General features: G+C 37.0%; 1 protein-coding gene and 2 long non-coding RNA genes across 4 annotated transcripts; 2 read left to right on the top strand and 1 right to left on the bottom strand.

Annotated features, from left to right (window-relative positions):
• The first annotated feature begins 5,049 nt into the window (after positions 1 to 5,049).
• Positions 5,050 to 6,116, top strand: LOC120746855. Of its 2 annotated transcripts, none has more exons than XR_005698949.1 (3): positions 5,050 to 5,222; positions 5,389 to 5,565; positions 5,755 to 6,116. It is a non-coding gene; the product is annotated as an uncharacterized LOC120746855 (long non-coding RNA). The 2 variants fall into 2 exon arrangements; XR_005698948.1 differs by having other exon boundaries at positions 5,053 to 5,565; positions 5,755 to 5,862; positions 5,981 to 6,114.
• A 2,991-nt stretch (positions 6,117 to 9,107) lies between these two features.
• Positions 9,108 to 10,630, bottom strand: LOC120746854. Its single transcript, XR_005698947.1, has 2 exons — positions 10,096 to 10,630; positions 9,108 to 9,959 (listed from the first exon to the last, which is right to left on the bottom strand). It is a non-coding gene; the product is annotated as an uncharacterized LOC120746854 (long non-coding RNA).
• A 4,086-nt stretch (positions 10,631 to 14,716) lies between these two features.
• On the top strand, positions 14,717 to 15,136 carry LOC120746848 (histone H2B 1/2-like). The gene has a single exon (XM_040052354.1). It carries the CDS (start codon positions 14,752 to 14,754, stop codon positions 15,124 to 15,126), a length of 375 nt encoding a protein of 124 aa, XP_039908288.1. The 5' UTR covers positions 14,717 to 14,751; the 3' UTR covers positions 15,127 to 15,136.
• The last annotated feature ends 656 nt before the right edge of the window (positions 15,137 to 15,792 follow it).

The raw sequence follows: 15,792 nt of genomic DNA, 5'->3' as shown, positions 1-15,792 counted from the left end.
TGTTGCAGTCATAATGTACTGGAAGCCACTAGACGTTTTTGGAAGAGGTCCAGTTAGATCTATTCCGATTAGCTCCCAGACATGTGACACCTGTCAATGATAAAAGAATCACATTAATATGTAATTTACATTATAACATTACTATTTTCTACTAAAATGCTACTGATATTTACCTTTATACACTGCAGTGGTTGCACAGAAGCCAATGGTTTTCCCATTTTTTGACACTGGTCACAAGCCAGGACCTTAAACATATTGAATGATCTTTATATTATCCAACAATCGCAATTAATTAAACAACAGAATTGCAAATGTTCTATAAAAATACTCGATCAAGTGGCGAAACAGTGTTAATTACTGTACATCATCCTGAAATCTGGTACGCGTCTTCAGGATAACTATGCATTCTATTGGTGCACTATTAACATACTATATATAAATAACAACTTTAAAAATACATACCCAATTCCCAATGTCAACCGACATGCCATACCAGTAAAATCTGGAACAAATTGCAGTTCGAGTCTTGAGTACACCAGTGTGTCCACCGATGGGACTTGAATGAAACTCTTGGAATAGTCCCATGGCTTCTTCTTTTGTTTTTATCACTCTCCTGTTTCCAAACAAGAGCACTCCGCCTATATTTAAAAAAAATGTAAATTAATTATAACATGTATTTAACCAATAATTACATTTGGTTGTTTATTTACATTACAATACTGACCCTTCAGCCTGAATTTTGCGGCGTATCTCCTAAGGGTTTGCCTCTGGGACTTATCGTATTCCGATGGGTAGGACCCAGCAGAAAGAAATGTGAGCAGTTCCTCGTATTTGTTCTCCATAACTAAGGAGAAAATCGGACATTTTCAAAATGGCTTCGGAATCCATACAGTAAATAAAATGACTACACGACGTTATCACGCAATTAACAAGTATGTGGTGCAGTAGTACTTTCTTCGACATAACAACGGAGCGTGGTGTCCAGTAACTGCAGGAGGACTAAAATAAATTGAGAAGGTTTGCAGAAGTTGAAAAGCACAAAATAAACACTTGGAATATGACTTCGAGTGAGCAGCTTAAGGTAAACAATTATCATCTGTAATAAAGAAGTAAAACTTATAATACAAACCTTTTTTCGAAAGCAACGAGATCGGCACAAGATCGGGGTAGGATGAAATAATAGGCGTGTACTATTTACACCGGAAACATAGCCGTTTTGAATTGTGCGCATGCGCAGTAACAACAAGTAGGGCAGCTTGATGGGTAGGACGTTTTGTCAGAACACCGGGAACTCGTGGCAAAACAATCCAAGTACCGCATCAAATGTAAGCATTTGCAGCACCGCAAAACGTTCATTCTCCGGTTCCAATACCTTCTTGTTTTTTCTTTGCCGCACAAAAAAGGAATGTACAAAACAAAAGGAGAACAATGCCGGTCCGTACAAAGACAGACTCGACGAAAAGACAAAGAAAAGATACGAGGAAAAATCAAAGGAGTGAAAGGGTCAGACCCTTACGAGCACACAGAGTGGACAAAAGACGTTAGCGTGCTGCCCAACTTTCACCACGCTCAGATTTATAATTATACGGTTCTTGGAGTGAGTGCATACACTCATGAAGTTTAGTAACTTCAGGTCACTGCAACAAGCCCAGGTACAGTTTACCGACGGATGGGTACAGGACCTTGAAATGCACCGTGTAGAACGAAAGACCATCGTACGAACAAAGGTAAGTTTACCAGTCTCACAAATCGTCGTCATGAATACACATTCGTTAACCGTTTATTAATAGGACCTTTGAGCTCAACGGTAATTAATTAGTAGTGGAAATAATTTCTGGTAGCATCACAGAAATGTAGCAGTGACAATAATATTGTATGTTGTAATCGTACTGGGCAATTAGTGATACAAAACAACTGTTTTATCCTGTGAATAAAAGTATATGTTTTTGTCAATGTACCATGGTAATAACAGAAGCGAAACACAATATTGTGTCAGGACAATTTACTATTTATGCACAATAAACAAAGGAACATAGCGCAACAATTTCTGTTCAGCGCCAGACTTGCTTGTAACCTATATCAGCAATTATGTTAAGAAAAATGACGTATTAACTACTACAAAACTCTGACCTTTGTGGGAATGCTTGGAGCAGACTAACATGTGAGCTGGAGTGTTCTGAGACGTTATATTTGGTATATCCAGGCCATCCGTCGGCTCTTACTTCGGAAACATGGCTTAAAAAATTTCTCTTCAACGACGTAATCCGATAAAAAAAACGATCTCTTTACCCGTCGGCTTCCCGTGGCTGTCATGCGACCGGCTATTGCAGTTAATAATACAACAGCTTCTTGCCATTTTTTGGGTTTCTTTTTATCGCTGTGTAACTGAGTTCAATTGAAAGCCTGCGTGCGCTAGTACCTCTTGCCACAAGTTCCCAGAATCCTTTGCGGTTTTACCCCTGAATGACGTCACATTTTCAATCTTTAACCCTTTAAGACCTACCATAGAACCAAGTCCGCCAGAGCTTATATTATATTTTTACCTGCTGTGGAGCCATTTTTGGGAGCATTTCAAGTTGCTATACATCAATACAACCATTATAGCCCAGATTTTAATAATATGTATTCATTAAGTGCATAGTAATTACATAAATTGCAAAAAAGTGCAATAAACTACAAAAAAAATTGAAAATCGTTTTTGTTTTTTAACATATATTTCTAGTTAGAGAAATTTAAGAGGCTTATCCCTCAAAACTGTAAATACAAAAAAGTTGCACAAAATAGTTTCCCACCACAGGAAATTTATTTTGAGTGTCTTCATAGTTTTATTTTTGAAATACACCAATTTTTATACACTGCAGGAAAAACGAAAATAAATATTATACTGCAAATTTGCAAAAAAGCAGCATATGCATCAAAATAAACTATTTCCAGCAGTGCAATATGAGTCCTAAGCATCCCAGAAACGACACAGAAAGTCATAAAGTCAAAGATAACTTTTAAAAAGACGAGTATAGGCTTATGAGGGCCTGATAGCAAAAAAGACTACATTTCCGCGAAAATGACGTCACTTCCGGTTTCGGGCAATGGCGGAAATGCAAAAGTTCGCGCTGACGTCTATTCCAACGTAGGAAGTGTTATGAACAGCTGATCGGACCGGCACAGCGTGTTTATGGAATATTATGTTTTTGTTGCTGCAAGTGCTTTGGTACCACTTTACAATAAGGCTCCCCTTATAGATGCTAATAAATAGTTTATAGCTATATTATTAATTAATCTGTAAATGCTTTATAAACCATTATTAATGGTTTATTATGCATTAGTTAAGGGTGAGAAAGAGGAAAAAAACTGACCGGTTTCTTGCCAAATAGTGAGCCAAATGTGTTCACCTATATATTTCATCTAGAGTTGCTATATTAAACATTTCAGACTAAGTTACTATCCTGTAAGCACAATCAGCATTTGTAAACATATTTTTTATCATATAAAATTGTACTTCAGAAATGCATTATAAATATCCACAACTATCAATCGGAGCTTTGTTGTAAAGTGTAAAGCATAAAACCATTTATTAATGAATAATAAATATTTATAAATACCAGATGGGAGCCTTATTGTAAAGTGTAAAGCATGACACCATTTATTAATGAATAATAAATATTTATAAATACCAGATGGGAGCCTTATTGTAAAGTGTAAAGCATAAAACCATTTATTAATGAATAATAAATATTTATAAATGCCAAATGGGAGCCTTATTGTAAAGTGTAAAGCATAAAACCATTTATTAATGAATAATAAATATTTATAAATACCAGATGGGAGCCTTATTGTAAAGTGTAAAGCATAAAACCATTTATTAATGAATAATAAATATTTATAAATGCCAAATGGGAGCCTTATTGTAAAGTGTAAAGCATAAAACCATTTATTAATGAATAATAAATATTTATAAATGCCAAATGGGAGCCTTATTGTAAAGTGTAAAGCATGACACCATTTATTTATGACTAATAAACATTTATAAATGCCAAATGGGAGCCTTATTGTAAAGTGTAAAGCATAACACCATTTATTAATCACTAATAAACATTTATAATTGCCAAAAGTGAGTCTTAAATGTATAATGTCACCATTTATAACACTTAGACCTAAATTACAATCAGTGCTTGAAATAACATTTAACTACTGTCAAAAATGGCAATGTATTGTAAGAGTAACACATGTAACATTAAATGTGTTTTTTAAAACACCAAACAGTCACCCACTCCAAAAAAAGTTCATGCCAGACTGGTTCAAACTGGAAATATTTTTTGTATGTCCTTAAATAAGCGTCCCAGTGGTCCATCAGGGTGTCGCGCTCCAGTTCCTCCTTAAGAAAAGTCAGTTTCTCTCGCTCCTTGTTAAGAAGGGCAGTTGCAGTAGGGGCAGGATTAGAAGAAGAATCTAAAGAACAAACAATTATTAAATCACAATACTAAAATAATTTATAATCTAAACTTGGGAAACTCAAATAAAATATTGATTAAAAACGGTTACAACTTGAATTTATAAAAAGCCACTTTGTAAAAATTATGTTATATACACATGTGGTGGTTCAGACATTTCTAAAACAAGGCAAATAATTCTTATGTGTACTGCCTTACCAGGGTGTTTAATATAAATTTAATGATGCACATAAACAAAACTAAAAATATACAACTAAGTGATATCAATCGTTTGGAATAACCAATAGTAATAGAGCTATTCACATGTTATGTGATGTTAGTTAGCCACTGTAGCTAGCAGCCAAATGGCTCGGTAGCTAGCTAGCTAGCATTATACTCACCTTCATGTCTAACTGCTGACGTCGTTGGCTTAGTGCAATCTAGATCATCCAGTCTCTGCTTTTTGTATCTCTTCGAACGTGTGCTAACTGTGTAAGTCGCAGACGCACACAAATTTTTATCTTCTGCTCCATCCATGGCGCAGCAACTTGAACGACTGTTCAGTGTGTCTGTTCGTGCCCCTTTGGCTTGACCTTCCAGAGCGCTCCACTGCCTGTCGCGCTCTAAGAGGAGGGGCTTTCCTTAATAAAGTTAACTGTGATTGGATGGTTGTATAAGCTCCTCTGCGTTTAAATTAAATTTGTTTTCCCTCCCTTTGGCAGCAGAACATATTTTTTTTAGCATGAATCCAGCGGGTTAGATCTACATAACAAAGTCGGAGATACATTATAACAGGTGAGACAATCCTCTTTTTTGCGTGGGACTATTTTTGATTATAGGGCTTGTTTTATATAGCATGTGAAGTTCTTTAACTCTGAACCGATTTGCACTAGACTCCCATAGAGTATTTTACGGTGTTTCGAGGTGATAATAAAATAAATTACTCATTTTTTTCCACCAGAATGTCTTTGGGAATGAGATTGCGCACCAGAATAGAAGGAAAACAAACTAAATATAAGGCACTAAGGCTCATTAAATGGCTGCAGAAGAAACACCTGCTAAAAAAGAAGCTTAGATGTCCTGTTTGTCACCATAAGATGAAAATGATTTCCGTGGTGAAGAAAGACCAATATATGTGGTATGTATAATGCATGATAATGTAGTGCATGTAGTAAATATAACAAAATATTTTGGTTATCAATGCAAGAGGGAGCATTAACCTCTTTTCATTATTATTTTCTTCATACTTAATTTTGTGATTATCTTTTCAATTAATGCTCTTGTTTAAGGGTCCATTTCTTTACTTAACTCATTGGTATGTTCTCAGGTGCTGCAAAAGAGCAAGTCATAGGAAAGTTTCCAGAACAATTAGAACTGGCTCCCTCTTTGAGAAATCAAAAACATCTCTTTTCAGTTGGATGAAGTTCATTTACAGGTATATGTAGATGTAGACATTAATAGCAATGCACCTTTCATAATTGAACACCAATACGAGACTTGTGAAATAAAATTAGGGCCTCAGTAAGTAATAATTGCCTCAATTTCTATCACAGATTTTCACAAGGGCTCAGGCTCAGACAAATAGATATGATCGATGATGAAGTGGCTGGCAGCTCCAGAACACTAAGTAGCATGGCAAGACACATTCGACATGTTTGTATACGTGCAATTATAAGACACAGAATAAACAATGGACACCGTCTTGGTGGTGACAGAGAATTTGTGGTTATAGATGAAAGCTGTCTCCGTCATCAGTAAAAGGTTGGTAAACTCTCAGACAGGTTTGTTAGAATCAATGCAGATCTGAATGTGTCCTCTAAACATGGAAACCTTTACCATAAGTAAAAAAAATTAGTAGAAGCAACCATCTTTTTGAATGTTTCTTTGTAGATATTTAATTTTATTCTTTTTAATTTTAATTCTGTTTAATTTTATTCTTTTTGTTTTCAGTATGCACGTGGACGCTTTGGAAATGCATGGAAAAGGAAGAAATGGGTATTTGGAATGATGGGAATTAAAGACAAAAGGCGAAGGCTCGTGTTAAAACTTGTTGAAAAACGATCAAGGCGCCACCTTGTTCCTCTGATCAGACAGCATGTTAAGTTGGGTAGTGCCATTATCAGTGATGAGTGGAGAGCCTACAAGAATGTTTTGACAAACATAGGGTACAGACACTGTAAATCACAGCAGGTGGTTTGTAGATCCTCAATCTGGCAGTCATACACAGCATATCGAAAGGGCTTGGATGACCATCGAAGGACATGTCCGTAGACTAAGAGGAAATCGCACTGAGAAGTTGCTGGAGGAACACCTGATGGTTCTTGAGTGGTCATCTTGGCTTGGTTTGCGACACCCTGATGGACCACTGGGACGCTTATTTAAGGACATACAAAAAATATTTCCAGTTTGAACCAGTCTGGCATGAACTTTTTTTGGAGTGGGTGACTGTTTGGTGTTTTAAAAAACACATTTAATGTTACATGTGTTACTCTTACAATACATTGCCATTTTTGACAGTAGTTAAATGTTATTTCAAGCACTGATTGTAATTTAGGTCTAAGTGTTATAAATGGTGACATTATACATTTAAGACTCACTTTTGGCAATTATAAATGTTTATTAGTGATTAATAAATGGTGTTATGCTTTACACTTTACAATAAGGCTCCCATTTGGCATTTATAAATGTTTATTAGTCCTTAATAAATGTTGACATGTTTTAAACTTTACGACAAAGCTATCTTTTGTCATTTATAAATGTTTATTAGTGATTAATAAATGGTGTTATGCTTTACACTTTACAATAAGGCTCCCATTTGGCATTTATAAATGTTTATTAGTCCTTAATAAATGTTGACATGTTTTAAACTTTACAACAAAACTCTCTTTTGTCATTTATAATGTTTAGTAGTCATTAATAAATGGTGTTGTGCTTTACACTTTACAATAAGGCTCCCATCTGGTATTTATAAATATTTATTATTCATTAATAAATGGTTTTATGCTTTACACTTTACAACAAAGCTCCGATTGATAGTTGTGGATATTTATAATGCATTTCTGAAGTACAATTTTATATGATAAAAAATATGTTTACAAATGCTGATTGTGCTTACAGGATAGTAACTTAGTCTGAAATGTTTAATATAGCAACTCTAGATGAAATATATAGGTGAACACATTTGGCTCACTATTTGGCAAGAAACCGGTCAGTTTTTTTCCTCTTTCTCACCCTTAACTAATGCATAATAAACCATTAATAATGGTTTATAAAGCATTTACAGATTAATTAATAAAATAGCTATAAACTATTTATTAGCATCTATAAGGGGAGCCTTATTGTAAAGTGGTACCAGTGCTTTTTATGCAGTTTTTGCAAAGCTTTATGTGGAAGGAAACCGTGACTTAGGACAAGCTGATGGCATAAGATGTAAGTACAACTCCTCCGGTTTCATATGCAAAAAAATTTTTGCGCTAGCTTCCGTGGTTGCAGTGCTACCGGGATTTAAAAATAGTTACGCAAAACAGAGCGTGCCCGCTCCGATCGGCTGTAAAGGGTTAACCTGGTGGGCCAGTCTCTAGTCAAAATAACCGGGCCAATTTTTTGTCCCAGTCCAGCCTTGCTGTCTACCCTACTTTCCGGATTTAGCTCCCAGCAATGATTTTCATTTTGGTTAGGATGACAAACACTGGCTTTTTCGATACAGTGAACCCGATGAACCATGTATCACTGACAATGTTGGGCAAGTTACTTTGAAAAAGTAATTAGTTACAGTTACTAGTTACTTCTTCAAAAAAGTAACTGAGTTAAAATATTGGAAAAGTTACTAATTACTAGGAAAAGTAACTATTGTATTACTTTAAAAAAAATAGTTTATAATTGGCCAGGTTTGACTACTTTTGATTTTAAAAACTATTGCAACGGATTGCTGCTCACATGGACCATAACACATAACCTTTTGATCTCATCCTCTATTTGCAAATCAAGATTTCCTATTATAGTCACATAGACAACATCAAGACTTCTGAAAGTTGCTTTATTACTTGGTGACTGAGTTGTTCAACCAGTTCTTAGCAAAAAGACTGCAGACACTAAAAAGCGAGTTTGAAACTTCAATAGAATAGAATAGAATAGAATAGAATAGAATAGCCTTTATTGTCATTGTACAGAGTACAACGAAATTGGAGTGCCACTCCCTTCACTCTAAGAAATAAAATGTTGCATTTACTCCACCCAGTTATGTCAACCGGTTCCACACAACTGGGTTAGTGAAATCTAAAATGTATGATACATTTAATTTGAACAACAAATTTTAAGTACATCTGTCAAGCTTTGGCTAATTAAATGCAAATCACAAGAATGGTGTTGTATTAACTAAATATCATAATGTTGATCTAACTAACATGTTGACTTAAATTGACAACACTAAATAAAATCTACTCAACCAAAACAAGCCCTACTTACTCTATAAAATAAGATGTTGCATTTACTCCACCCAGTTATGTCAACCGGTTCCACACAACTGGGTTAGTGAAATCTAAAATGTATGACACATTTAATTTGAACAACAAATTTTAAGTACATCTGATAAATTGACTAACCCTAAACGAGCTCTACTGAAACTATAGGATTAAATTACTTACTCTATTTAAAGTAAATTGAATAAATCAAACAATTTTATTCAGTTAACCCAACTTTAATAACACTTTGTGTAAAATGTGCTGAAGCAAACTTTGAGCTGTTCAAAATTCTAGATCAATGCCTTTTTCCTAAACAAAAATATCTTCACATATATGCAAGTGCATATTAAGTTCAGGAAGACATAATACAGAATGTTAAAATCAAGTTATTAAAACTGGAAAGTGTTGTGATTCCAACATTTTTAACATTAACATGACTTAATTTAAACTTGCTTCGGGTACAATGGAAAACTCACAATACAGTCCTATAAACAACAAGTAGAAATGACTTTAGTGGCATTTTTGTCCATATTTAAAAAAACCTTTTTATTTTTCAAAACTTAAAATGAAGTCCAAACTTAGGAGCAGTCTTGTTCAATGTAGCTGGATGGTGGTAAAAGTTCAACATGAACAAAAAGTATGAGGCCTTGCAGAAGTTCTTGCGGAATTCAAACTGAACAGTTTATAAAGTGCAAGGAGATGGGTTTGAGAATCTTGTAACCAGTTCAGTGTCCTCTTTAGTTCAGTGCAGGCTGTTTCACTCAAGCAGTTTGTTTTTCAGAACTTGCACCTTCATGGATAGGTTGTTCCCATCCAACTCCATCAGCACCTTCTGAAGAAATTCAAATATGTATTTCAGGTGCTTTGGGTACCTCAGATTTAGACTGTAGATTAGTCCAAGCAGGAGGGCACACCCCTTTGCCACATCACTAAGAGCTTTCAGCACAGTGTATCCTTCTATGATGACACCAATGTCCTCAGGTGTATCTGCAGAGTCTGCTCCTTCATGTCTGACAACACAGACTCCTAAAGTCAGCTGCTCCGTTTCTCTTCTTGCACTAAGATCCACATCCTTAAAATGAAAACAAGGGGGGGGGAAAGCTAATTGCATATAGATACATATGAACAAATGAGCCCACCTTCAATTTACTATCCCAAATTAAAAAAACAACAACAAACAAACTGATCTTTCCCCTTTTCTAACTTACCAAGAATTCCTTGAACAGGTCCTCTGGCTTTTTATTTAAGTAGACACAGATAGTTTTTAGGACGCATTCCCGTCGAACATCAATGCTGATATTCTGGTGGAGATAAGAACTCAATGTGAGACAAGATTTTGGTTCTTTTCCACCTCTTCCCAAACCAAAGTCAAAAATATTAACAGATGAGTGATTAGCGATGAGTAATTAAACAATGTTTGACAACTCACATTAGTGACATTCAGTGAGGTTAATGATTGGTTAGGCACTGACTCTTCTGAGTCAGATCAACAAATATATGAACACAAAACTAGAAGCTTTTCAATTTTGACAATACATGAAAGCTTTCACTTTTGCTTTAATCAATTCTAGACTGTTCAACAATATAATTATTAATTGTACCCCTAAAAATGTTAAAATGAAATAGAAGATTAGAACTCGGCAATATGGATTCAAAATCCTATCACAATATTTTCTGGTATTTATTACGATAACAAGAGTTACAATAAAAGATAACAGTAACCACAATCACATCTGAGCCACTTTTGTTGCTGTTATTTTTTACAGTTCATGTTTTCTACTTGCTTTCAAGTAAATCACACATCTCTCACAGGTCACGTCACACCATGATTCACAGTTGACGGTCAAGCCATCGCTATTACACTCTTTTGTAAATAAAGACTTGTAAATCCCATTCACCAGTGCCTCCGTGTGTGATCTGCATTTGAGTCCATTTGTCTGATTCAGCTTTCCGACGTGACCGAAAGCCCCCCCCCCCCTTCTCTAAGGAACTGGGTGGGTGTCAAAAGATCCCCACCTGGGGTGAGATAAATCAGGCAGCGTGGGAGGACACTGGACAGACATAAATGTATAGTGATCGTGCGTTGGAAATACTTAGTAGAGACATCTTCAACTTTCACCTACAGCAGAGCTTTGACAGTAGTCTGTACGACACTGAGGACATTGAGACTGACTGGACCATGTTCAGCACCTTCATCACTGAAGCTGCATTGAGCTGTGGCTGTAAGATGGTTGGTGCCCTTTTGTGGTGGTAACTGCTGAATCATATGGACACCGGAGGTGAAGGGAGCCACCAGGCTGTAGAAGAATTCCTATTGGGTTGGGGTAGCCTGTGGGACCTCGGAGGCAGCCAGAGGGCACTGATTGGCCAAGTGGAATGTGTAGCACTCATTTTTAACATAAATGGTCATTCACATAATTTGTAATCTATGCCATTTTTTTCATGTCACTGTTATAATGAAGTACTTTGTCATGTTTTCATCTGTCATACATTTTTTTTGTTTTTTATTATTGCTTTGTTGTGTAGTGTCATCATGTTTTTGTGAGAGTTTGCCCTTTTTGTAGGGTGGCTACAGTCCGGCTTTCCTCTACAACCAACTCAGATGAAATTCTCTTCATTTGCACCAGTGACTGTGAAAAAACGTAGATGACCTAATAGCTCCCAAAGAATGAAGCCAGTCTATATCGCCACCCGGTGTCTCGCTGCAGCATAGGTTAAACACCCGCCTTCTTCATGATAGCAGATGGGAGGACTGGAGCCAGACTAAAATAAAAATTTCTCCTCAGATAAATTTACCTAAAGATTTTTTCATTCATTATCAGCAGTTCTCATGATGCATATTTGTCCTCAAGGGCTCTCCTTTATAACATGTTTGATTCTAATTACTAGCATAATGCTGTTAAATTGGGCTGTGACGTCAGCTTTAACTGGCAGCTGCAGTCACAGAAAAACTTGAGCCTCTCTGTTTGGGAATAGCAGATAGAGCGGGGACGCTGAGAGGAGGTCCAGTGTTTATGTTACAAAACCACGACCGACTGTTTCAACCTGACAGCCTGAGGTGTTCTTCAGTAAACTGGGCTGAATATGTGCAAACGGCAGCATGTTTTCTGTCTCTTGCCACAACTGTATTTACATGCTGAAACCGATTACAGCCATTTGGCAGCTTAAGTTCAAAGTTATTTTTAATGTTTTCACTGATCAATAATTTTAGAACTGACTCTGTGTGTGTTTGTTTGTTTATTTATTTATTTATTTTACTGAGTTTTTATTAAATACTAAGGTAAAAAAAAAAACAGTCTATGAGCAATACCTCATTAAGAATCATTCAAAGCTACATGTGCAGTACTCCGTACAGCTTACATCCTTAGAGAGTAACCACTTCAAGCATTAACCCTTTGAGGTTCACACCAAGAAAACTGCAATTTAAGAAATAATTCTTTGCATTGTTTATTCCTTTAGAACAACAGCAACAAAGTTTAGATGTTTTTTTAACCAACTCTATAGTTTTTTAAACATAGTCCTCTACCAAACAGTAGAGATTTTCATTCATGGCAAAACTCAGAATACAAAAAATATTTTTTTTAAAGTTTAATAAAACTGTTATAAACTTCTGCAACTTCGCAGCAGAGTAAACTGAACAGATAAAAGAGAGTTGTAGTGCTACAGAACCCACTGCCACTGAGATTTAGAGGCGTTAGATTTCCTTTATTTCTGGTGATATGCAACAAAGCACTGTTGGTGGGCATTCTTCACAGAAACACTTTGCACTTCTGACAATTTCACCTTGACACTCCCTTTGGACAGAGGTTACACCGGCCTCGGTTGTCAGAGTGAAGTGGCAGGTGTCCCAAGTTGTCATAACGCACATCTTGTTGTGGATGTGAAGGTCTTGGGGTGAAATGTTTCTGCTGAGGCAACATTTGAGGTGGAGAAGAAGATGATGGTCGACCAACCTTTGATGGAAACTGCTAGACAAAACCTTTTGGGGAGGGAGCGGTTTCACATTCAGTAGGGCACAGTCCCTCTTGTGAACAAGCCAGGCATTTGAGATGCCAAACAGCGGAAAATACCATCGCCTTGATTTTGCTGGAGTCCTGTACATTATTCCTGCAGAGAAGCTTGTAGTAGACTCCAGCCACCACTTGCCGTTACTTATTAGGGTGTGACCCTAACCCTAGATATGAAGCAAGGTGGGAGGGATATTCCTGCTGAGGTCAGCTGTTCAGTGTAAGTGATGTCCTGCTTTAATTTAGAGATTGCCGAACTGCTGCTTTGCCTGGGTGGATTTCTGGCTATTGGGCCGAGGTCCTTATACACCGGTGGCTATTTTCATTTGTTTTAAAATCGGTTTAACTTGACAGGAGCTGAAGGCTAAGATGGAGTAGATGACCTGCTCCACCTCCTGACCTATAGTTACCTCAGTAGTGTTGCTAGCAGAAGTTGAAGTAAATTATGTAGAAATATTCATATTCATTCATATTCTTTTCTACTCACAAAAAGCGTGAATTCAGTCTCCTTGAAATTAAGGGACAATTTATTGATATCAAACCACATCTTCAAAATTCCCAGTTCATTTTCAATTGTATACAAGAGATCCTTTACATTACCTTTATGTTACCTCCAGTAACGCTGTGGGAACCTTGGAGTCATTTTTGACCAGGACATGTCCTTCAACGCACATATTAAACAAATATGTAAGACTGCTTTCTTCCATTTGCGCAACATCTCTAAAGTTAGAAATATCCTGTCTCAGAGTGACGCTGAAAAACTAGTTCATGCATTTATTACTTCTAGGCTGGACTACTGTAAGTCATTATTATCAGGATGTCCAAAAAACTCACTGAAAAGCCTTCAGTTGATCCAAAATGCTGCAGCAAGAGTCCTGACAGGGACTAGAAAGAGAGAGCATATTTCTCCTGTTTTGGCTTCCTGTTAAATCCAGAATTGAATTAAAAATATTACTCCTCACATACAAGGTCTTAAATAATCAGGCCCCATCTTATCTTAATGACCTTGTAGTATCATATCACCCTATTAGAGCACTTTGCTCTCGCTCTGCAGGCCTACTTGTTGTTCCTAGCGTATTTAAAAGTAGAATGGGAGGGAGAGCCTTCAGTGAATATAAGGTTTACAGCATATCTTGTCACTGGAAATTGTTTGCACTGTTTATATATTTATATTATTTGCTAGGTATTGGTGAAAAAAGCTTTATGTTGTGAAAAACTGAAATCTGGAAATTAGAATTGTTGTGCCTTATTTTGTTGATGTTTTTACATATATTCCTTTTGAAAATGGTAAAATTTGTATATTTATTAATTTTTGTTTGTCTGATAAAATTTATTTAAAAAATAAATCGGACATTTCAAACAGTTACTCACTACTTGAGTAGTCTTTTTGCCAAGTACTTTTTTACTCTTACTTGAAAAACTTTTTTGACATCTACTTTTCACTTTTACTTGAGTAATAAAATTTTAAAGTAATGCTACTCTTATTTGAGTACAATTTTTGGATATGGATGTAACACAGAGACACGAGACCAGGCAGAATCGTTTCATTGTTGTCCGAAGACAATACTGCTACTAACACATCCATATCTGCCACACAGAGCTCTACATGTACTGCTCATTTAGAACAAATGATTGTCAGCAAACGAGGACACAATCACACAGCCCACTGTCTTTGTTAGATGCGCGCCTGTTTCAGCAAAGTTCACAAACTCCCTCCAACACAACGTCCGGCCCACTGTGCGGCTCCACCAATGAGATCCAAGGGCCCGCGCAGTGGTATTAGCATACAGCCTGTATAAAAAGCGCCGCTCTCGGTCAAACAGCTCATTCGTTACTGCAGAGTATCGAGCAGAGAAAATGCCTGAACCCGCCAAGTCAGCGCCCAAGAAGGGCTCCAAGAAAGCCGTGACCAAGACCGCCGGCAAGGGCGGCAAGAAGAAGAGAAAGACCAGGAAGGAGAGCTACGCCATCTACGTGTACAAGGTGCTGAAGCAGGTCCACCCCGACACCGGGATCTCCTCCAAAGCCATGAGCATCATGAACTCGTTTGTCAACGACATCTTCGAGCGCATCGCTGCCGAGGCATCTCGCCTGGCCCACTACAACAAGCGCTCCACCATCACTTCCAGGGAGATCCAGACCGCAGTGCGCCTCCTTCTCCCCGGTGAGCTGGCCAAGCACGCAGTGTCTGAGGGCACCAAGGCCGTCACCAAGTACACGAGCTCTAAGTAAGCTGACTGGATCTCACACGTCAACACAACGGCTCTTTTCAGAGCCACACACTAAACTGACGAGCAGAATTCCAACTGTTAAACATGCAGCTCACTATGTTACAGCTACTATAATCGCGGATGTGCACCTTTGTGTCACTGGGTGCTATCAATCCGCTGTACCGACCCCCAGTCAACAAATGTGTTCCGGGTGTTTTTGTTTTTTGTTTTTTTTTAAATAATATTATGTTAGGGGAATTTTCCTTTACATATCTTTGACCTTGATTATGAAATAGAAAGGGAAAAAATGCTTATGAACTTAACAATTAACAACATGACGCATTTAAGGTAACCCTTTTCCATTTTTGTTTAAGAGGATTTTGTTCGCAACTGTTTTTATCATCTAAGAAACATTTCTAAACTCAGGCTACTGGTGTCAAAGGCAGAACTTGAGATGATTCTTCATGCTTTTATCTCGTTTGGATTATTGTAACGGTCTCGCGTGTCTCAACAAATCAGCTCTGGATCACCTTCAGTGTGTACAGAATGCAGCGGCAAGACTTTTAACTGGTGCAAACAAGAGGTCACACATTACTCCAGTTTTGGCTTCTCTTCATTGGTTGCCTGTAAATTTTAGGGTTAATTTTAAAATTTTAGTTATAATTTTTAGAGCTCTGCACGGTGAAGC

Source organism: Simochromis diagramma, unplaced genomic scaffold (assembly GCF_900408965.1).
Source record: "Simochromis diagramma unplaced genomic scaffold, fSimDia1.1 OVJJ01000365.1, whole genome shotgun sequence".
Lineage (NCBI taxonomy): Eukaryota > Metazoa > Chordata > Actinopteri > Cichliformes > Cichlidae > Simochromis > Simochromis diagramma.
Note: the sequence above shows the minus strand (reverse complement) of the source record. Positions and strands in the feature narration are given on the sequence as shown.